This window comes from Anabrus simplex, chromosome 2 (assembly GCF_040414725.1).
Source record: "Anabrus simplex isolate iqAnaSimp1 chromosome 2, ASM4041472v1, whole genome shotgun sequence".
NCBI classification, from domain to species: Eukaryota; Metazoa; Arthropoda; class Insecta; order Orthoptera; family Tettigoniidae; genus Anabrus; species Anabrus simplex.
In genome coordinates this window covers 574,813,392-574,837,627 of record NC_090266.1, presented here as the reverse complement: position 1 = coordinate 574,837,627, position 24,236 = coordinate 574,813,392, and the positions used below count along the sequence as shown (strand labels likewise).

The window sequence follows — 24,236 nt, the reverse complement described above, 5'->3', positions numbered from 1 at the left end:
AAGGATCTTCATGTGTTTACAGCAGATTATCCCAGTCTGATTATAGTCTGAATGTTGGATGCAACACCACACACTCTATACTCTAAATTACGCCAGAACATTCCAGAGTACTTTCAAAATGACTGTAACCGATATTTCTGACTTCCACTTTTAATCAAAGTTCCTTTAATCTTTGAATTACAAAACAGGTCATGGCAGGCTTTATATAATGAGAAGAAACGTACGTACTGAAAAAATATCTATTGTTAGACTATAGTGAAATGTGATGTCTTACCTTGTGATTGTGAAGCAGTGTGAGAACTCCATGAACCTTTGTAGGACGTGTCTGTGAACAAAACATAAATATATTCACCATTTATAAAATGATAAATTGTAATATGGTGTTCACATAATCAGAGAACCCTAAGTTATTGTTCATTCCTATCAGTTTCAAAGTTGAAATAAAATCATTCTATGGATTAGTTTCCAAATGTGTTACGGTACCTCTCGTTCAATAACATGTAAACAGCACAACAAAGCTCTCGAATTTACTTGTTATGAGGGTTTAACAAATGCTATAGGCCTTCCTTCATGATTAAGCAGGGTTATGTTGCTTTAGGTAATATTAATTATGAATGGTTAGGGTCACAGATTATTAGTAAGCAGGAGATTAAAACATTTTAATCTCTAACGGCTGTACCAGATCTGCATACATTATTAGCGTTCATTGAGGTGGCTAATGGGCCACGAAAAGAAGTGTCGAACACAGGACACATCTACAAAAAGAGATTCGATTCTTTCGTGTACTGCATATTGACTGGAAAGTCTTTCTGACGCGAGCCTCCAAAGTAAGCATTCTGTCGTTTGAGATACAAACCCTACATATTCACGTGACCAAGGAAATGTGTACCTTAGCGGTAATTTAAGGTGGGGAATAGGGGAGGGAGGGGAGCAGCCGTGGCCTACTAAAGGAACTGTCCCGGCATTCGCTTTAGTGAGAGGAATGGAAAATCACGAACATCTGACGGTCGAAACAGCCCACCGTCTCCCGAATGCAGAGCGGTAGAGCCATGGTAAAACCTTGGCCACCGTTAAATCGAAGCCACTCTGCTCGGTCTGGCGATCAGCACTGCTGCTGGAAGAAGGTGGGCGGAGATAGGAGTAGAGGGACGCAGGCCAGAAAGAATAACGGCAGGAGTTTAGTTTGCTGTCGGATGGATACAGTGCTGGCTATGTGGTGTTTAATGGTGGACTGAAAGATTGGATATTCATGTTGTGCTCAGAAGGAAGTGTTGTTATTACGATTAAATTAATGTAGTGAATTTCAGGCTTATTTTAGAGAAATAAAATTTATGAAATAAATTAATAATTTCTTACAGGAAACTACTGAAGTGTTATGAAGAAAAAGAGGGGAAACTCACATTTCAGAAAAAGATGACAAAAGTCAAAATTTAAAACACCAGTATATTCAAAGGTTTACACTTTTCTGTATAATTCTGACACAGATGTGTCGCCATGTAGGATAATCAAGATATCATCAGATTTCAGCTGAATATTACCCTACTATAAGAAAATATTTGAATTGACTAGTTTCATTGTATCTCATTATTTTGTAAAAATTGAAAAAACACAATTATGATTTCAATACCATAATAATACAATAAATGCAAATAGCCCTATTTCTTTTTAAAATAACTTACTTTTTCAATTCACTGAATGCAGAACAAAGACCAAAGGTTGAAATAAACATAATTTTGTCTCTCCTTCCTCACTCTGTCACCTAGTGTCTCCGATGTCACTGTGCCTTCCACTAAATTTAATATAGAAAGATCATTACGAGGGAGAAAGGAAGGAAGCTAGTTACTGATCTGGTTTCATTTGTCTCTAAAGACAATGTGTACAGATTCATTTCACAAACACATACTGACGGGACAGTATCTCCATCTCTTCTTCACAATCAGACATTCATAAAACAAAACAAAAATTGCCCATGTTGACTGAGCCCTGGGATAATTAACCTGAACTCTCGTAAGGTAGGCCCTACTCTTCAACAATGACACTTTCACCTCACCGTATTTGCGAGCTCCACCCTCCTACTCAGCGCTTTGGTTCAACAAGCGCAATTTGTGTAGGTCTGGACCAGACTATGCCTTATATTTTTTTTTCAAGAACATGGCTTATATTAACACCCCTTTCAAAGTTTAAAACATCCTTAGTGTGCATAATAATCTTCCTCTAAATACGACGCGAATCCGAGTCAAAGTACAAATCATCAGCCCAATACGTGAATTTTGTCACGTTTCAAATGCAAAACCGGAACAAATTTCCCTTTCACGTTCTTAAACGGTTTTGTTTATATTTTGTATGTAAGAAACACGAAGCATTCTACATCTCAAAGCATATTATGAATGTGACAGGACGTTCCTGATCTTCTGAGCTCTATGGAAAGCTTCGTGCGGACGAGGAACATAATCTTAGAATTAATATAAACTCCATTAGTAGTATTACACAAGCATTTAAATTATCAATTATTTAAAGAATGCAAAGAAGAATTATATGCATTATACGTTGTAAACTGGTAAATTTACAGTATTTATTAGTAGTAGGCTAACATTGTACCGACCAGAGCGGCCGCGCATGGTAACGTACAAGGGCCATGGAGCCAAGCTCTGCATTCGGGAGAAAAGTGGATTTGAACTCCACCGTCGGCTGTCCTAAGAATGGTTTTCTGTGCTTTCCAATTTTGACTTCCAGGCAGAGGATCTCGGATTCGAATCCAGGCCGGGTCGGGGATTTTAACCTTCATTGGTTAATTTCAATGGCTCGGGGGCTGGGTGTTTTTGCTGTCCCCAGCATCCCTGAAACTCACACACAACACATAACACTATCCTCCACCACAACAACACGCAGTTACCTACACATGGTAGATGCCGCCCACCCTCATCGGAGGGTCTGCCTTACAAGGGCAGAACCCGGCTAGAAATAGCCACACAAATTTATAATTATTATTACTTCCAGGCAAATGCCGGGACAGTTCCTACTCAAAGGCCACACCCGATTCCTTCTACTTCCCTACCCAATTTCATTCACCATCATTCATTTCATCTTCATTAGCTCCTCAATTGAGGTTGGCGTCGGTAAGGGCATCCGGCCGTAAAACCATGCCATGAAAATTCATCTTACATCATCCGCGACCCCGTATTTAGAAGCGGGACTAAATGGTAGACATACACACTTTTGTTCTATTCCTGTATCCAAGGATCAGCTCAATGCTTAAAGGAACAAAGCTCGGTACAACATACAAGTAAGTTGGATAGTTTCTGTAACAAGGCCGATAAACTGATAAACCATGAAAAAAGTCATTTTAACACAGTGTGCATTGTGCGCATGAATTTTGAAAGATCTACAGTATAAGTTACTCGTATTTCGTATCTTCAATTGACGATCAGTTCTAGCTTACAGTGTGAGCCTCAGTTTTGTAGATGATGCAGGTGTGACCACAGTTCAGGCATGCAACATTATGATAGAATGAATAGGATCACCATTAGTTTTATTATGGGAGCATTGAAATATGAATGGATTCAGAAATATCAATCGCACACGCATATAGTCTATTCTACAGTGATTTAGTATCGGACTAATATGTACTGGATTTCGGTGATGGTGGGGCGGGATAGGTCCAGGAATGGAACGGTAGCAGTCGAGGCCTTATTTAAGGTACAGTTCCGAAATTTTCCTGGGATGAAAATGGGAAACTAAGGAAAAAATCGTCAGGACTGGTAACAGTGTTTTCGAATCTAACATCTCTTGAATGGAAGCTTACAGATACATACCCTGTTAATTCACTTGGTCCATCGGTATATAAATTAGGTCTTAGTTAACATTACGAGTATGAAAATGATAAATATAGGTAAATGACGAGATAGGTTAGTGAACGCATGCCTGCTTCCATGAAGACTGAGAATGGAATTTGAGGATCAAACCTTTAAGTGGCTTAGTAATTTATCTACTGTAGTCTGCTGGTAAGTTAAATAATTTTCTCTAGAAAAATAGAACTAGATGAGATAGCGTCACCCAGGATGAGGGAACATTGTCGAACATTAAAGGGATCTACGTAAAACCATTTATAGGGTCTATAAGCGTAAGTATCAGGTGACGGTCGAATACAAGTACGGTACCAAAATGTTGAGAATGCCTAAGCAGTTCAGTTTGTTAGGAGCTTATCGACAAGGGTCAAGGGTGTAAAATCGAATTCCAGCGTAATCTGTTATTATTTGACAGGTTTTGAGCACGTGAGATCCGTGTGTGTAGAATTACATTAAATTAGCCTGCCTATTCCTGGCGAAATTTAGCAATTCCAGTGTCTCTGCAGAAACCCGTAGAAGTTGAAAGAATGTTAAATTGTGATTATGATTATTATTATTATTATTATTATTATTATTATTATTATTATTATTATTATTATTATTATTACCGAGCAGATTGGCCGCTCATGTTAATGCGCTACGGCTATGGAGCCAAGCTCTGCATTCGGGAGACGCATAGGTTCAAAACCCTCCTTTGACTCTCCTAAGAATTGTTTACTGTGGTTTCCCATTTTCACTTCCAGGCAAATGCCGGGAAAGTTCCAGTTCATAGCCCACAGCCAATCCACCTACTTACCCAGTTTCATTCACCATCAATTCATTTCATCTTCATTAACTCCTCAAATAAGGCTGTCGTCACGAATGGCATCCGGCCATAAAAAATGCCATATAAATTCATATCACCTCATCCCTGACCCCGCATCAAGAAAATGGACTAGGATTTAGACAAACAACAACAATTATTATTATTATTATTATTATTATTATTATTATTATTATTATTATTATTATTATTATTATTATTATTATTATTCAGCCCAAGTTCGGCTCTTTGATCGAATGGTCGCCGTAGTGATCCTCAGTCCAGAGAGCCTCTGGTTCGATTTCCGGCTCTGCCAGGGATTTTAACTGCTTAAGCTATGGTTAAGTCCTCTAGCTCCAGGACTGAGTGTTTGCGTTCGATTTAACACATATCTTCATTTGCACACAACACATCACACTACGAACCACTACAGAAACACGCCGCATTGAATAGGCTACATTCTTCCACATTGTGTTGGCGTAAGAAAGTGCATCCGGCCTAAAACTGCGCCAAATCCAAACCGAGTTCCGGCCCATATAATTTGGGAAAGAGGTCAGGAAGAATATGAAGAAGAATATTCAGCTCAGAAACATTTTTGTTTTCGGTACACTGTGTCGTCCGGTATGGGCTAGAACAAACTTCTTACTTTCATTGATCTCCCTCAGTCTTATCCTTGACTTTGACAATATGTAATTGGCCTAGGTATGAGCAATGCTATTAATGTCATTCCGTATGCAGCCAGTCCCTGTTATGAATAGTGTTATGTGTCCCTCATAGCGTCGGTCGGTGCGTGCATTTCGGTGGGCTTAACAGAGTGTTATATAATAGCGCCTATTGGATCAGTGAGGAAAGCAACGGAAAACTCTATCTCCTCATTTCCCCAGTACGCTACTGCAGTGACACCAAAGCAGATGAGGACGGAGCTCTTGGGGATCCCTAGGTCCATCCCGCACCCAAAGTGGGTATCAGGGCAATTTTTCAGGGCAATGGTAGCCGAGCATACGGATAACCACTCTATCCCACTTAGTACCGGGGTAAGAGTTGGTGGAAACCTTTACGTTCCTCTCCTCAAATGGCCTCCGTGGCCTGTTGGGAGATAACTTTATGTTTAATTCTCCTATTGGGGATCCAACTACCTTTAAGGCTGAGGGCTTAACATACATACAGCCTTATTATTATTATTATTATTATTATTATTATTATTATTATTATTATTATTATTATTATTATTATTATTATTACTATTATTATTATTATTATTATTATTTACAATTAGCTAGTGATTATTTATTCATTTAATAATAGGAACGTGTTTGGTTCGCCCAATAGGGTAATCACTGGGCTGTCGGGAATACCGAAGGAGTTCTTTAACTTCCAGTTTGTCGCATTAAGTACCCTCAAAATGTCGCTTACCTCACCCACGATCGAAACTGCTACTTTGGGAGCAGAGGGATAAGGACTAACCGATTGCGCCACTGAGGTCGGCCCATACAACTTCCTGATTTCTACGATCGATAAGAACAAAATGAATGGCAAAGTGCAAATATTTTATTGACCGTTCGGAGGACTTATTGAGGTGTGATAGAACAGTGACTTAACTGCAGACTTTCATCGCTGATGACAATGGTTTGAACGCCGATAATTTTGGAGAGGAATTTACAGCTGGCAGGATCACGGTTAACAGGAAAGTACCAAAACACAAACTAGTGCGTGCTAGGGGCCGTGCTACTGTAAGGTTCAATTTCGAGAGATGGTGAGTTCTAACACCACCTTCGGCAGCTCTGAAAATCGTTTTCCGTGGTTTCCCATTTTAGTATCAGGCCAATGCTAGGAATGTGTCTGGTTAAGCCTACGGCCCCTCGCCGAAAACGTATCTGAGTTAGTGCGATGTTAAACACACAGCAAAAATTGAAACCGCCGTGCTGAGTGGCTCAGACTGTTGAGGCGCTGGCCTTGTGACCCCAACTTGGCAGGTTCGATCCTGGCTCAGTCCGGTAGTATTTGAAGGTGCTCAAATACTTCAGCCTCATGTCGGTAGATTTACTGGCACGTAAAAGAACATCTGCGCGACTAAACTGCGGAACCTCAACGTCTCAGATAACCATGTAAGTACTTAGTGGGACGTAAAGCCAATATAATTATTAAAATAGAAACTAGAGTGTGTCCAGCGATCACAGAAATAACTGGGATACGCTAAAGACAATTCTGTTTTAAGGAACTGATGATTAAACTAATTCATTTACAGGAAAGGCTGCATGAGTTTAATAATCTTCCTTTCACTTTTGTGCCATAGTCCTGCCTGCAGTGTCCGCTTCCGAAGTTGTAGGCATTTGACTTCAATCAGGCGAAAGTTATTATGCTACCGTTATTGACCGATAACAATGATCTTCCAGGTTTTGATTGCTAGTCGATCGCTTGTAAATAATACTCCTCATCTCGACATCGAACACTCTTATTAGAACGACAAGGCCTCGATGCTTCTATTTAACGACTTTGAACGTTTTCGTTGTGCCTCGAATCGCGTCGTAAATCTAATAATAATAATAATAATAATAATAATAATAATAATAATAATAATAATAAAAATAATAATAATAATAATAATAATAATAATAATAATAATAATAATAATAATAATAATAATAATAATAATGTCCGGCTCCATGGCTAAGTGATTAGCGTGCTGGCCTTTGGTCACAGGGGTCCCGGGTTCGATTCCCGGCAGAGTCGCAAATTTTAACCATAGGCCTAATTGGATGATTTCGCTGGCACGAGGGCTGGGTGTAGCCTATATGCCGTCTTCATCATCATTTCATCCTCATCATGACGCGCAGGTCGCCTACGGGAGTCAAATAAAAATACCTGCATCTGGCGAGCCGAACTTGTCCTCTGACACTCCCGGCACTAAAAGCCATACGCCATTTCATTTAATAATAATAATAATAATAATAATAATAATAATAATAATAATAATAATAATAATAATAATTGTTTTACCAGCCACTAACTATTGTTACGGCTTTCGGAGACACCGAGGTGCCGGAATTTTGTCCCAAACCCCATGGCGCAACAGCCTCGAACGTTCTTGGCCTGCCATGCGATCGCGGTGCAGTAATTATCTTGTAATTAAAGATTTGAAATATTGAAAAGAATGAAATTTGTTGAACACAATTTACAATTTACTGAACGGTATTCACGAACTCGAGACTGAAGATCACAAAGTCCAGAAATAAACAATAGAAAGGTCTCGAACAAACCAACAGCAGCAGTCTTAACTCGTAATATTGTCGCAAGTTTCCTTCCTTATCAGGAAAGAAGAGAGTCGCTCTTCTTGAGATGGTCATCTTCTCAATTGTAGTGTATATTGCAGGTACACTACAGCTCTGCGACTTTTTCACATCGTTTTAGCCTATGTTCAGTAGAATACAATTGGGGGCCAACATCTAGGGGGACCAGAAGTGTGGCCCATTGAATTGATAGGATTTGAATCCCTAAATGTGCACAACACGGGATTTCATTCAGACATTATTGCGAGAGTGGGGCTAAAGTAAAATTGACTTGACATACGGATAACTTACCCACTCTGTGACGATTAATGCTGAAGCCAGTACAAGCTCCTTATTTATAGAACATTCATTAATACGCCTACAAAGTATACAACGGAGTGAATTCCGTATTCAACGTAAGTACCCTTTATTTAATAAAAAAACCTACAAACTGTTTTCCAGTCATTGACCGGGTCAGGGATGTAATGACTGAAACATATAGGCTATAGGCTATTATTACAATGGGGTCGCCACTCCCAAGGTGATTTGTTAATGAGTGATTAATGCTATGAAATGATAATGGAGAGTGTTGCTGGAATGAAATATGACAGGGAAAACCGGAGTACCCGGAGAAAAACCTGTCCCGCCTCCGCTTTGTCCAGCACAAATCTCACATGGAGTCACCGGGATTTGAACCACAGTATCCAGCGGTGAGAGGCCGACGCGCTGCCGTCTGAGCCACGGAGGCTCCCTTTATTTAATATTCTCTTGTAAATAAGCAAGGTTCAGGTCGCGTAGCTGTGAGCTTGGGTTCTATTCTCACCGTCAGCAGCGCTGATGATCGTTTTCTGTGGTTTCAGATTTTCATACCAAGCCACGACCACCATCTTCCCGATTCTAGCCCTTTTCAAATATTGCGTTCACCGAAACTCTTGGATGTGTTAGAGTAACTTTAAACCACTAGCAAAAAAATGTACCTACCAGAAGATAGTGAAAGACTGTCTATATCTCATGTCCGGCGATTCTGCGCTGATAATTCTAGCTGTCTTCATCATTTTGATCTTTTCAGTGATCTGCCTACACTATCGATCATTCAAAAGACCAGACACACATGATACCATTTTTTTCACTATTACTTGAAGTCTATTTTAAAAACAACGTCCGTACTTCTTTCCATTATAAATGTTACTATGACGTACCTCTAAAAGAGTATGGCATCGGTCACGTTCCGAGAAAATATCAATACGCAAATATCACGAGACTGTATCACAGGCCACGGTGTCTATTTGGAATATAATAATTATATTATTATTATTATTTTCCTCTCGTCTTTTATACTCACTTGAGAAATGACCAGCGAAAGTATCTTACCTCATACGTTCACTCTCCTAACATTAGTTAAAACCGGGCGAGTTGGCCTTGCGGTTAGGAGCGCGCAGCTTTGAGCTAGCATCCGGGAGATAGTGGGTTGGAATCCCACTATCGGCAGCCCTGAAGATGGCTTTCCGTGGTTTCCCATTTTCACACCAGGCAAATGCTGGGGCTGTACCTTAATTAAGGCTACGGCCGCTTTCTTCCCATTCCTAGGCCTTTCCCGTCCCATCGTCGCCATAAGACCTATCTGTGCCGATGCGACGTAAAGCAAAATAGCAACAAAAAAAAATTAGGCTACTTAAATATAAATTCTTCCTTGTCAGATGATAAATTTTATCTGATACGTTCCTTTATACGTATATTTCCTTTTTGCTATTAATTTTACATCGCACCGCGATCGCTTGGTAGACCAAGATCCTTCGAAGCTGTTGCGCCATGAGGTTTTGGACAAAATTCCGGCACCTCGGTGTCTCCGAAACTCGTGAAAGTAATTAGTGGGATGTGAAACCAACATCATTATTTATTATTAATATCATTAGTGTTACTGTTTTTTTTTGTTGTTGTTTGATTTAAGAAGCGATTCGAGGCACAACGAAAATATTCAAAATTGTTAAATGGGAGCATCGAGGCCCTGTCGTTCTAATAGGAGTTGTTTAATGGCGTGAGGAGAAGGGGTGGGGAGGTGCCTGGTTTATTTAACGGCGCTCGACTAGCAATCAAAACCTGGAAGATCAATGTTATCGGTTAATAAAGGTAGCGTAATAACTTTCACCTGATTGCAGTCAAGTGCCCGGCGAAAGTGGGAAGCACCAACTAGCGTCAGTATTAGCTGGAGAATTTTGTCGCACGTCAGTGGACATTTGTTATTGTGCTTTACTGGAGTAAACGTAGAAAACTTGTCTAAACTCCACATTTCCGTATAAATGAGGCTGTATCTCCTTTGCTCGCTATGGAGAACACCTGCTATAACTTACTGATTAGGCCTACTTATTGATGGTCTACTGTACCGCTTTGAGTTTGCCTCCAGCAGCTAGGGACTGGCCTGAAAACGTCACGACGGAAAGAGTAAAGGTGCAGTGATCTATCTGCTTGCTTTCCAAAAACAATGTCCCGGGCTCAAATCCTGTGGTCTCTATGTAGAACTTTCCCGAGGAATAGCGTACGGCCGTTCGAAAGATACAGTTTATCGTCAAGGCCGAAAATGAAGCAAGTGGAATCATCCCAATAAAGGAAACTGGTATCGTAACTGTTAGAACAACTCGACCATTGTCCATGAAACTAACTACATTTATACGAGCTAATCCCATAAAATTTTCTTATCGACAATGGCAGAGCAGTCCATATAATACAGTAAGTGACCTCGGTGTAGCAGTGAAGCAGTCAGTCGCTGTCATTCTGTCCCCAAGATAGCGATTCCATTCTGGCTGAAGTCGGTGACATTTGAAGGTTTTTAAATGCGTCGACTCTGTGTCATCGCCTTCCGGTACGTTAAAGAACTCCTGTGGGACAAAATTGTGATATCATGGCCTCTCTTAAAATCTGCATCAGTTGAAGGGATATTGAAAAAATAACATTAATATCTTACCAATAATCGTTATTGTTTCCTAATTTGAGTTGCCTAGTCTCGGTCCTGAGACTTAAGATGAAGTAGGCCTACCGTACTCTGCCAATATGAATCTGCAGTAGGCTAAATGTATGACCCGTGAGGAAGACCATACTCAGGATGGAACAGTATTAGAACCTTGGATCTACTATCAGCTCAGCTTCCCAGTTATTGTCATTCCATTTCGAGCTAAAATATTCGAGAAAACCTTGGAATTACCTAGCACTAAAAGATGTGAAATCATCATACCCTTCATTCGTCTTGGAGAATAACATAAATACACCTTTCCGTACCGTCCAACTCGTTGGCTGAATGGTCAGCGGGTCCCGGGTTCGATTCCCGGCCGGTTCGGGGATTTTAAACGTCATTGACTAATTCCAATGGCCCGGGGGCTGGGTGTTTGTGCTGTCTCCAACATCCCTGGAACGCAGACACCACACATAACACTATCCTCCACCACAATAACATGCAGTTACCTACACATGACAGATGCCACCCACACCCATCGGAGGGTCTGCCTTAAAAGGGCTGCATTCGGCTAGAAATAGCCACACGAAATTATAATTACTTTTACGTACCGAGCTAGTTGTCTGCGCATTTCGGGTCGTGTAGGCTTTCGCTTGTATTCTAGAGATGGAAGGTTCAAATCCCACCATCTGCAGTGCGAAGGGTGAATTTCTGCGGTTTCCTGTTTTCACAACAGGAAAAGTGCCAGAGATATACCATAGCTTATCTAACGCCAAGGCTGCTACGTTTCCAATCATTGTGTCGCTGGAAACCTTCGATGTGTTAGTGAGACGTTAAACAACACGGAAAAAAGCAAGCAGACCAGTTGTACGTGTGTTGGATGTGCTATAACTTATATTTATGCTATTTACTTTACGTCGCACCGACACAGATATGTCTTCCGGCGACGATGGGATAGGAAAGGCCTAGGAATTGGAAGGAAGCGGCCGTGGCCTTAATTAAGGAACAGCCCCGGCATTTGCCTGGTGTGAAAATATGAAACCACGGAAAACTATCTCCAGGGCTGCTGACAGTGGGGCTCGAACCCACTATCTCCCGATTACTGGATACTGGCCGCACTTAACCGACTGCAGCTAACGAGCTCGGTGTGTTGGATGTTACAGGAGGCCTACAGGATATATTTGCTGACGTGGTCTCTGTCTTTCCTTAGAAGAGCCAATATTACTAAAATATTTCCGATATTTCTTTACTTAGATTCAAGTTTGATAGTGAAATGCACATCATATAAATGTCCTGATTTGATTTCTTGGTCTGTTGCAGTATTTAACTAACTGATTTATTTTGATTTCACTAACAATCTACAGAATTCCTATAGGATGCAGGCACTACAGAAATAGATCTCATTGATGCCTAAAATGTTCTTCGTTTATTACTGACGAAGAACAGATAGTCTAATCTTCGAAAGATAAAACTATACTAATATTCACAAAAAAAAAGAACACCACGAAAGACTAGAGATAGGAAGCTCATAATCACAGGACACGTTCATTAGTATGTTCTGCATTTCAGTCACCTAGGTTCAGCATAAGTCATGTTGCCTAGTGGGCACTGGGTCCTCCACGGGCATTGATAAGTTGTTCCATGCGTGATGGCATCGACGCGTATAAGGCGCGAATGATGTCCTGAGGTATAGCCATCCATGCAGCATTCACCTGGTTCCACAGGTCACCTTTGGTGGTTGGCATTGGGTCACAGCGCTTCACCCGTCGTTTCATCATATCCCACATATTTTCGATTGGCGACAAGTCCGGTGGTCGGGCGGGCCAGGGTAACAACAGTCGGACATCCTGTGACAACAAGAAGGCGCGTGTTCGTAGAGCAACATGTGGTCGCGCACTGTCCTGCTGAAATATGGCGTCTGGGGTGTCGTACAGAAAGGGTATGGCTACGGGTCGCAGGATGTCATTCTCGTAAGTTAAACTGGTCACAGTGCCCTGGACACGCACCATCTGTGATTTGTGGTTGTACCCAGTAGCACCTCACACCATAAGGCCTTGAGTTGGCGCTGAATGTCTTGTGCGAATGCAGTCAATGTGATGCCCCCCCCCCCCCCTGTCTGCCAGGATTCAAAATAAGGGCCATCATTTTCAAACAAACAGAACCAGGATTCGTCCGAAAATACTATCAGCTGCCATTCCTGTCCCCAGTGACGTCGCTCCATACATCATTGCATTCTAGCTTGTTTATGCACATTACCCAAAGGTAGGCGGAGAAGTGAACGACGTGCCGGTAACCCAGACCGTACTAAACGGCGACGGACTGTCACTTCTGATAGTGTACGATGTTTTACACTGTACCACAGTTGTGCCAGAGCCAAGGAGGACGCAGATCTGTCCTGCAACGCCATTCAGGTGAGGTGTCTGTCTTCTCGGGGGATGGTCTGGGTGGTGCGAACAGACCCATCTCGTCGTGTTCTACGGCCCTCTGTGAACTATTCTGTACACACCCGTTGCATTGCCGTAACACTTCTTCCCACACGAGCAGCAGTTTCCCCGATGGGTATATCACGTTCTCACATGCCAATAATGCGCCGTCATTCAAACTCACTCATTTGACGATACGGTTCTCGCATACGTCTGAGGGGCATCCTGCACGTCTGCTCAAGTCACACTGATCCATTACCTTCGGTTTATAGCGACAATAAGAGCCGCAGACACATTTTACCTGTCGATGGTGGTGCGCCAAGATATCGATGTGGACCAGGAACCTGAGGGCCGACATGTTTCAAATGCTAATTATTTCTTCCGAACACACTAACGCACATGTCCTGTGAATATGCACTTCCTATCTCTAGTCTTTCAAGTTGTTCTGGTTTTTATGAATATGAGTGTACTATTGTCGCGGTCACCGAATTAGGCGGGACAGAGAAATTACGCTTGTTGTCAAGCTTATGCAGCAACTGGCGAAGAAATGTCTAATATTGAACAATTCATTTCGGACCGTGAGGCAGTTTGTTCTCTTCCAAGCTCCTGATATTAACTCCTCTAATTTTGCATTACAAATGATACTACAAACTTCAGGAAGGACTGTTGATTTCAGTGCTATAACTATTTTCCAGATTAAATCAATTAAAACAATTATTAAGAATAAAAAATTGAACAAGTGAATTTAAATCCGTAAAATCATAAATTGAAATTTTCAGTAAGCGGCCACGGTTTTCTTATTTCAGCCAATCAAATGTTGTCTACGGGAGAAATGTAGAAAATAGTCTAACTGAAGTTTATTATCTGAAACATGTTACCATGGGTCTTTCTGTTTTCCTGGAAAATGGCCCGGAAATTTGTCGTATAAATGTCTAGCCCTCCAGCAAAGGACACAGGAAATACTTTCGAATTACATATTAAACTAGAACAGTTTTTAAAATGTTTTTTTTAAGGATTTACGATAGGGGCCTATTACTTTGAATACTTGAATATTGTACGTTGTACTGTGCAATATAGAAAAGAGATCGTCGCCATAAGACCTATCTGTGTCGGTGCGACGTAAAGCCCCTAGGCAAAAAAAAAAAAAAGAACTACTGTACTTTAAAGAACACGTGGACCTGGAGCACACCGGCTTCGATTAGGCAACACTGCACACCCAGCGTTGCCAACCGTGCTCAGAGGTAAGCGAGTCTCGAACATCTGTCGCTTCACCGTCCCCATATCTGAAAAAGGCGCAGTTTTCCTCACCTGTCTAATTCGGTGGACGCAGGTTAAATGATTAGTGCATGGTTCAAATTATGAGAAATTTGTTATTCAGATGAACGTACTAACGAAGCGAGTGGTTCCGTGGTTAGGTTCACGTAGCTGTCAGCTTGCATTTGGGAGATAGCCCTACTGTCGGCAGCCCTGAAAATGGGTATCTGAGGTTTTCCATGTTCACACCAGCAAATGTTGGGGCCGTACCTTCATCAAGACCACGGACACATCCTTTTTACTGCTAGCCCATTCATATACCGTCGTCGCCAAAAGACCTAGCCATTCTGTGTCAGCGCGACGTAAAGCAAATTGTAAAAAAATAAAAACGTACTTAGGAAAACAAGTGTAGGCTACTATTTCTAGAATCAGCTTCTACAATGGGACAAATTCCCGTTCTTTATGGAGATGATCCATATTAATTATCCTCCTTCGGATTTAAATGATTTCAGGTTCCGTATGAGCAGCCACGGCACGAAGATCAAAGCTTAATATATTCATCAAGGTTTGGTGGTGTTGATTCCTTTGCCTTTACCGAATACCGGGCGAGTTGGCCGTGCGGTTAGGAGCGCGCAGTTGTGAGCTTGCATCCGGGAGATAGTAGGTTCGAACCACACTGTCGACAGCCCTGAAGATGTTTACCGTATTTTCCTATTTTCATACCAGGCAAATGCTGGAGCTGTACTTTAATAAAGGCCACGCCCGCTTCGTTCCCACTCTTAGCTCTTTCCTCTCCCATCGTCGCCATAGGACCTCTCTGTGTCGGAGCGACGTAAAGCCACTAGCAAAAAGGAAATAAAACCCTCTCTCTGTCGGTGAGACGTAAGGCAAATCCAAATATATATATTTGCCGAATGTTCAATCCTGTCTCTTGCAGAACTATTTTTTTCTTTCATTAATTCTATCCGCACAGATGATTATTCATCGACACATATGTAGGCCTACCACTTCATCACTTCTGAATAAACGACCATCAGTTAGATAACTGTTAGAAAATGTATCGAAATGGTCTTCACAAATCTATTTGTACACGACAGCTCCTCTGAAATTCCTAGTTACAGTTATTGGAGAGAAAGTTGTGCATTATTTCCTCGTAGAGTTTTAACCCCATGTATCATAATTATTTACAGATTTAATGGTATAAACTGTGTTCGAAATTGTGAGTAGTTCCAGAGATGAACATGGAAGAGTAGTGTTTTCCTTGGAATTAATGTAACTGGCGCTATGGTTGTCATTTAGCCCAGAATTAAAGTAGGAAATCGTACATTTCATATTTATTATTTCTACAACTGAGGCTGGGATCAGGAAGGGCATCCGGCCGTAAAATACTTCAAATAATTTCATCTCACCTCATCCCTGACCCCGTATTAGGAAACGGGACTAGGGTAGACGTAAGTTACGTGCGTACTGAAGTAGGACTATACTGAAGGAGGGAATGCAAGGTACAATCTGCTGTTTACGGGGAATAGGTTTCAAGTAAGCGTACCGGTATATAGGCCCTAATAATAAGAATCTATGAGCATTATAATAATGTCTTATCTCTTTATTTGAGACTATCCTGCTGCGTATCACGTTGGTTATGTGCTCCTATTGAAGCTCAATGAGGAATCGAATTTCGACATGCTGGCTGATATTTAGACCTCGAAATATTTAAATATGAGAGAAATCCGCACAGGAGACATACTGGCAGATTTAAAAACTATTCTCGGGGCAAAAGTTTGGTACTCAACTTACCTAAAAACCGATGGTTATTGAATGGACATCAGGCTTTTTATTATTGTTGTTGTTGTTATTATTATTATTATTATTACTTTATTATGAATCTACACGTTCAAACAAAGACTTCAATGCCGACAGATGGCCTCAAATTCGAACCCACTAGCGGGCTCCTGTATGAAGTTTGGGATGTGAGCAATCAAACATCTGTTATCATTAATATTCATCATTTACCAGTTTCCATCATGATCATTACTTGGTCATTAAAATAGTAATCTCGTGCTGATTAATTCTATATATAATTTAAAATATATGTGGTTGATTTTCCCAGAAACAGTAGCCTACTTTTACGAATGGTTCGTCCACATATCCAACTAATTTTTTGTAATTATTTATGCCTTAATATCTGTGAATCGTTGGATCCAACGTAGATACAGGACACAGAAACACAATGGTCGTACGCAAGTCTTCTACTTCTTCCGTTTTTACACGCATGTGAGGTCGCGGGAGCGAACTGCGTCGCACATGTGGATTTGGTCGTATTTTACTGTCGAACGCTCTTCCTGACGCCAACCCTACATGAAGGGATGCAATTACTATTGCATGTTTCTGTAGTTGTTAGTTATGTGCTGTGTTGTCTGAATATGAATGTTGGAACAGAAACAGATACAAACATGCAGTCCATGAGCAAGGAGAATCAATCAGAAGTGATTAAAATCCCCGACCCGGCTTCGATCCCGGGACCCTCTGAACCGAAGGGAAGTACACTGACCATTCAGCCAAGAAGTCGGAGAGTCGTCGTACGCAAGTAAACGAAGGGAACAATGTGGAACAAAATTTTCATTTTAAATAGGCTTAACACCTCAAAGACTCAGGATGTGTGTTCACTTGTGATTCTGAAGTGTTTAAATACAACAACCACGTAACGGGAGGCTATATTTCTTGACCAACGAGATAACATTTTAGAATTCTAGGAAGTCGGAGCTATTAAGAATTAATGAAACCGTGTGCAGGACCTACAGGTTATTAGTAAGTTGTTGTTGTTATTATTATTATTATTATTATTATTATTATTATTATTATTATTATTATTATTATTATTATTATTATTATCTTGGTATAGCCTATTGAAAAGCCACATTTAAAACAAATAATGTTATTGAATTGAAACAAGGATTGTCAGTTCTGACTTAGTGAAACTTTAAATTTTTCAGTCTATCGAGCAAAGAAATAGGCCTAAACATTTATAAGACACTAGTACAACTAAGGTATCTATCTACATGTAAAATAAACTTCAGGTAGTTCTTAATGCACTATACTCTAGTAGTCTATATAAGTTATCTGGAAGAGAAAGAATCATTTTTCTTCTTTCACAGGTAGGCCTATATAACTTAGATCTGCTAGTGTCTTACAACGTAAATCTGTAACTTGCGTTCTAAGTAACTAAATAACTAACCCCATGGCACTACAGCCCTGAAGGGCCTTGGCCTACCAAGCAACCGCTGCTCAGCCCGAAGGCCTGCAGATTACGAGGTGTCATGTGGTCAGCACGACGTATCCTCTCGGCCGTTATTCATGGCTTTCTAGACTGGGGCCGCTATTTCACCGCCAGACAGCTCCACAATTCTAATCACGTAGGTTGAGTGGACCTCGAACCAGCCCTCAGATGCAGGTAAAAATCCCTGACCTGGCCTAGAATCGAACCCGGAGCAGGCACGCTACCCCTACACCACCGGGCCCGCGTAAGTTGCGTTCTCCAGACTAAAAGCTTAGATTTGTTTAATGACCCATCACTGAAAAATCCAGTTCAGAAAAACTTATACGATTTTTTAAAAATGTTTTCCTACACTGGATTCACAGTTCTAAATATTATTTAACAGAGTGTCTGCCTGAATTTGGGACACAGTGAGTCTACTTGGAGCCTGCCGATTAGGATAGCTCACACTTTGAGTGGTGACAAACACTTTGGCTCGACGGACAGATGGATTCGAATGTAATGACAGCCAGACATGAGATGACATTTCTTGAGGTTTTCGTTTCTACATCAGGCCATTCTTGAAAAATTTTCTTTCTCTAGGCTGTGACTCTTAATTCTAGCCCAAGTAGGCTACAGTAGTACACACACACACCTATACACTCACAAGCACACACACATTATATCAGACATCACAACAATACGGGCAATCAGATCGAATTAACACACTAATAAATACGCGAAGCTGAATACTACCATCTCCCAAGCCTTTACATGAAGCAGCATCAATAACGGTTAAAGGCTACTACTTACTGTTGTTGCCATTTACGAAGCCGAAAATGAAACAGTATCACGAGCAGGTTCATCACTAAAGGAAATGTTTCCGTAAAGATTTAGTTTTCCTGTAAATTCGTTTTCATATTGGTAGTTTATTTTCATTTGGAGTGTAGAATGATCTTGTATAGGATTGTGTTTTATTTACGATTCTTATCGTGTAGAATAAAATACCTCGTTTGAAAGTATGAGTGAAATTTATCTCGGACATGCCATTGTTCTGTTTCCAATGTTCACTGAATGGTTGTTGTATCCAGATTCATTTAATGGTATTTGTCTGGAGTACAATTGATTCTAACTCTCTTCAGATAACATAAATATCTACTGCTATTTTCGCCGGCGGCGTGCGATCCAACATGTATTGGCAGGAATCATTTCAACCATACGATAATATTTATAACAGAACACAACGATTGGATGTTCTGCAGCGTTCGCTGGTAGAAGTATTGTGCAGCATGGGACTTTGCGCCATATCAGACGTCAACATATTCACTTTAGCAAAGTGTACCTTACAACTACAACGTAAATTTGATGCTTTCCGAACTTTAGTGATATACATTCTTACTGTGCGGAATAACAGATACAATTTGCTATCGCCATAAATATTGTTCTCTTTAATTGAGTTATGTCCGAAAGTGATTGAATTAAGTTTGAACGAGGAATAAAACGTACTGTTATTGGGAAAATGAGTAGGATTTCATTGTTAGTTATCCCAATAGGAAACAGATATGACGTTCATTAAATTTCTATAGACTCCTCAGTCAACATGTGTAAACATTATAGTAGTTGCTTATGAATGTGCTACTTTTACGTAGAACAAATATCTTAAAGCGAGCAAGGTAACTGTACCACGAAAATCATACAATTATTCTTCTTTCATGGGTGGAAATTCTATTTTCTAAGTGTAATCTTTAAGAAAACTTCTGTATTTTCTACTGGTTCCCGAAAGCCATTTCTAATGTTAACCTACGAATACTTGATGGTTTCAGCTTGAAAATATTCCGAAACACACAATCGCAATTTCAATATAGATCACTTGACTCTGCACGTATCAGCTGGACCAAAATAAGTGGACTGTGGCTGTTCCTTGTAGAGGAGTAGCTAAAGAACATCCGCTCATCTCATACTGTTGTGCAGCAAATTAAATTGATTTCTTATTCGAAACGAAGATTCTTCAGGATAGTGCAACACTTATGAATGTGCTACTTTTACGTAGAGCAAATATCTTAAAGCGAGCAAAGTAACTGTACCACGAAAATCATACAATTCTTCTTCTTTCATGGTTGGAAATTCTATTTTTAAGTGTAATCTTTAAGAAAACTCTGTATTTTCTACTGGTTCCCGGAAGCCATTTCTAATGTTAACCAAGGCTAGGAAAACAACAGATAGGGAATCTGCCACCTGGGCGACTGCCCTAAATGCAGATCAGTAGTGATTGATTGATCTTACAATGCGAAATACTAAATGTAAAGCTTCGTGAGTGCGTTCAAGATTATCGTACATATTCCTCACCGGAAGTTTATAACTGTGTAATTGTGGTCCTAAGTAAGAATCATAAGTAGATATTGACATTACCCAGAAATAAACATCGACCAAAATGAAATGCCTTCATAACAGCCATGTTAACATATAATATACTGTATCTGAATTCCTATGGTAGGCCTATTTGGTTTTGTTCGAAAGTGATTAAGACGTGTTTTACAGAAAGCAAAGAGCGGAATATTTTCGGGATCTCCAATGCATTAACAACATGAAATTAAAATTAATAATAAATGAATGGCTTAAAACAAAATATGGTCTATGTAGGTTTCCACGACATTGTTTCTTCAGTACGAGTTCACTGTATGCAGTCGCATAGGCGTGATTGTTAGAATCAATTGTAACAATAACCCAATAATTGACTACATTAAAAAAATCTCTTGGTTGATTAAGGAACAATTTGCTATGTACAGTGCTCAATGGCGTACATTCATACTGTTCATAGCATCTTAAAATATCATGAATATAATATACATTGAGTGCTCAAGCATGACATCTAGTACTCAAATTACATTGAACGTCACACTTTATCAACCATGCTACAATTTACACAATGATAAAATGTTGTGCTCAACACATAGCAATAAGAAGATAATACAGTGAAGGTATTTACCAGCAAATAGCATGGAGAAGTTGGTGAAAGTACCCGTCCTGCTGAGATAGTCAGCTGATGTCTTGATGTCCAACATGGTTCGCAATTCGCGGCTACGGCGGTCCAGTGTTAGTGTCTGCTAGTCCGACTAGCACGTGGAAGGCCTAGATCACGCTAATTCAGCCATACTCTGGCTAGCTGACAGTATAACTTGACTATCTTCAAGAACAGAACCTTTTGTTATGTTAATAATCCACACTTCACACCTGAGTGCAAGCCTCGCGCCACAGTGTAACAATTCCCAGCCCGAAAAGCGTCACTGCTGAAGTTCCGGTGACACGCTGCCTGCCTTCCTGCTCCGGTGTCACCTCGCACATTTTCCGGTGTCTCGTCGACTTGGAGGTTCGGATGGTGGATGAATCTTCTGATGGATCGTCGGAGCGAGGTTTGCGTTTTGGCCCTGCTTCTGGAGGGTGTTAACATGAGATGGGGCGGGGCGAAACTGGGGTACACAGATCGATGGTGACCAATCAGAGGCCGCGGTTGGAGCGGCTCCCATACTGCGTCACAGAATTTCAAACTCAACTCCCTCTCCCCCCACTTTCGGTAGGTTCTCTCTGTCTAGTCGAGGGGGATGAAGGAGATGGCTTGACGGCGTGGCAAGAGGGAGCAGGGAGGGGAGAACCAAGTGCCGACAAACACGCGTGGATGTTATGGAGATAGACTGTTCCTTCCTTTGGCTTTAAAAGATAGGAAACAACAAAAGTGTCTCTCCCACCCGTTTTTTCGCGGGGTGCAGTGGGGAAGGGGCATCGATCAGTTTCATGCGGGCCGCAATACGGCTTGGGGAAGGGTTAATCTACGGGGCAGTTAGGCCGTAATCTAGGCTTGGAGGAGCATCTGTAAGCTACAGCGCTTGTTCACGGATGCCTTGCGGTCAGATATCGCGCTCTCATGTCATCAGCAATAGGAAGTGATTTCACTCTTATTGATTTCACCCGTGAAACAACTACGCTATAATCCACACCGATCGAATACATTTATTATTAAAGCTTTGGCCTATATTCTAAGTTGTATTTTAAGTAGCAGCGGAGACGTTGAGGCCAACAGTTAGAATATTGTTAAACATTACCTTTCAAAGGAATTTAGGAATTTATGAATTTAGGGCGAAAAAGTCAGTACGCTTACATTTTTATCAAAAGTAATGTGTCGAGGTAGGTACACAAAATTCTGAAAGCTCTTGATTATTTCACAATTATTCATTATCAACAGAATTTATTACTACTTCAATTACTACAAAGGAACTAGTATCCTTTAAATTGTATGCATGTTCCGGGCTGAGTGGCTCAGATGGTTGAGGCGCTGACCTTCTGACCCCAACTTGGCAGGTTCGATCCTGCCTTAGTCCGCTGGTATTTGAAGGTGCTCAGATACGTTAGCCTCGTGCCGGTAGATTTACTGGCACGTAAAAGAACTCCTGCGAGACTAAATTCCGGCACCTCGGCCTCTATGAGAACCGTGAAAGTAGTTATTGGGACGTAAAGCCAATAACGTTATTATTAATTGTATGTAGGTATATAGAAGTAACTTTGCTATCTTCCTCTTTCGAAATGAGTAGCAAATCGCTCTTCGAAAGTTTCGTGCTGCGTTCTGCGGTCGAAACGTGGTATCTGGCATTGGGAGTAAATATATGTTCCTATAATCCATCGAGTGGATCACGTTGTACCGATGTGAACGATATCTACAGTCAGAATGTTTGCGTAGGAGAAGAAGGTTCATCATCACGATGTAGTGTGCCTAGACATACGAACGAAGCTGTGCTTGTGGTAGGCCTACGACATATTTTTGATTTACTGTGACACGTTAGGACGTGAAATCCTCCATGCAATATGTTTTAATCAACAGATATATGTAAGTCGACTTGTAAATTTAACGCTCTCTTTACCCTCGTGCTCAACGTAAAAATCATTATCGTAATTATTTTTTTACATCACTTTCCGTTTTTGTTCCGTTTCTTAGTGTTAATGATATATTTCTCAAACTTCAATGGCGTAAAAATGATACCGTGCACATAACTACCATCTTCTACTGAATGACAAAGACCCATCAGTACTGCGAATATAAGTCACGTACCAGAACGAGCGAGCTATCTTATTGTGTCCCTAGGTCGGTGAAATTTTGAAGATGGAAACATGCATAGCTCATCTTGATGCAGACGTACAGTATTATAGCCGCTTTAATGTAAGAAATCCATGTCACTCATATATAGGTTACGTACAAGAGCCCCTCAGCAATCCAAAATTCCAGAATTCTGCCGTCTCATAAATCCCCTGGTAGTTAAAGGGACTTACAACGAATACCGTTATTATTATTATTATTATTATTATTATTATTATTATTATTATTATTATTATTATTATTATTATTATTATTAGTCTATTATTATTATTATTATTATTATTATTATTATTATTATTATTATTATTATTATTATTATTATTATTATTATTATTATTATTATTATTATTATTATTATTATTATTCCGGGGTATCTGTGGAACGCAGAGGTGAAAAAAGGTGCGGGCTTGAATGGGTCTAACTACGACGTCAGGAATAGATTTGAAACTTTAACAAATGTTATATTTATTTTAGAACTTCAAACTTAACCATTTTTCATAACAATGAAACATCAGGTACAATAACAGTTAGGAAAATCCAAGATTAGTGAATCTTGCAGATCCTGGGCTTCAAGCCCCACGTTTTACGATTTCTGAGCTCCCAGCTCAAATTTACAAAAGAGCACAAATTTATTCAAGGACAGAAATCCCCTAATTCACAGAGCACTTGCTCCCAAACTTCGATATCTGGCCTTCCAGAGGCACTCTTTACAGTTACGAAGCTCTGAAAAAGAGCTAACAGGCTCTCAGTCTTCCAAGCCTACTCGAGGCAACATCAATTTACAATCACTGGCCTCTCAAGGCACAACTTATAAATTAAAAATGATTTTATACAGGGGTATTTAGTACCCAACCTACCGGGCCTTTATGTAAACATAACAGGTTAAATAACTGGCCCAAACACAAAATGAATGGAGGCGCGCGCTGCGTTCCAAGATAACAAACACTTAAAATCCTAAAGGGCTCTAGGCCGTTGAGACAGGGGCTATTCCCAAACTACTGAGGTGACTCGTATAGAAACGACTTTAACACATTAGAGAAGGAAACCGTTACAAAAAGAAGTCACCTCAAACCAAGATGAAGGGGAGTTCGAGAGGGTACATCACTCTCTATCCCCGATTAACAGTTAAAGATTTGATGAAATTTGTACACTAGCCGGAAGAAATTTACATTTTAGAAACGTAGGTTACATGGTTAAAGATTCGGACCTTCCCCTTGGAATAATCTGCGGAGGTAGCTACAACAAGAAAGATATAATTATGTGGCCATTGCCTTGTATCTGTTCTAGCTGCCGACGAAAGAGGCCGCCC

The 24,236-nt window shown here is 40.5% G+C and overlaps 1 protein-coding gene across 1 annotated transcript in view; it reads right to left on the bottom strand.

The window, feature by feature from the left end:
• Ets65A (DNA-binding protein D-ETS-3) overlaps positions 1-20,846 on the bottom strand; it is a 351,412-nt gene extending 330,566 nt beyond the window's left edge. Inside the window, exons 1-2 of the mRNA XM_067139220.2 lie at positions 20,771-20,846; positions 275-325 (exon numbers count right to left, since the gene is read on the bottom strand). Coding sequence (XP_066995321.1) covers positions 275-325; positions 20,771-20,846 — 127 coding nt within the window. The remainder of the gene's footprint in view (positions 1-274; positions 326-20,770) is intronic.
• Between the last annotated feature and the right edge of the window lie 3,390 nt (positions 20,847-24,236).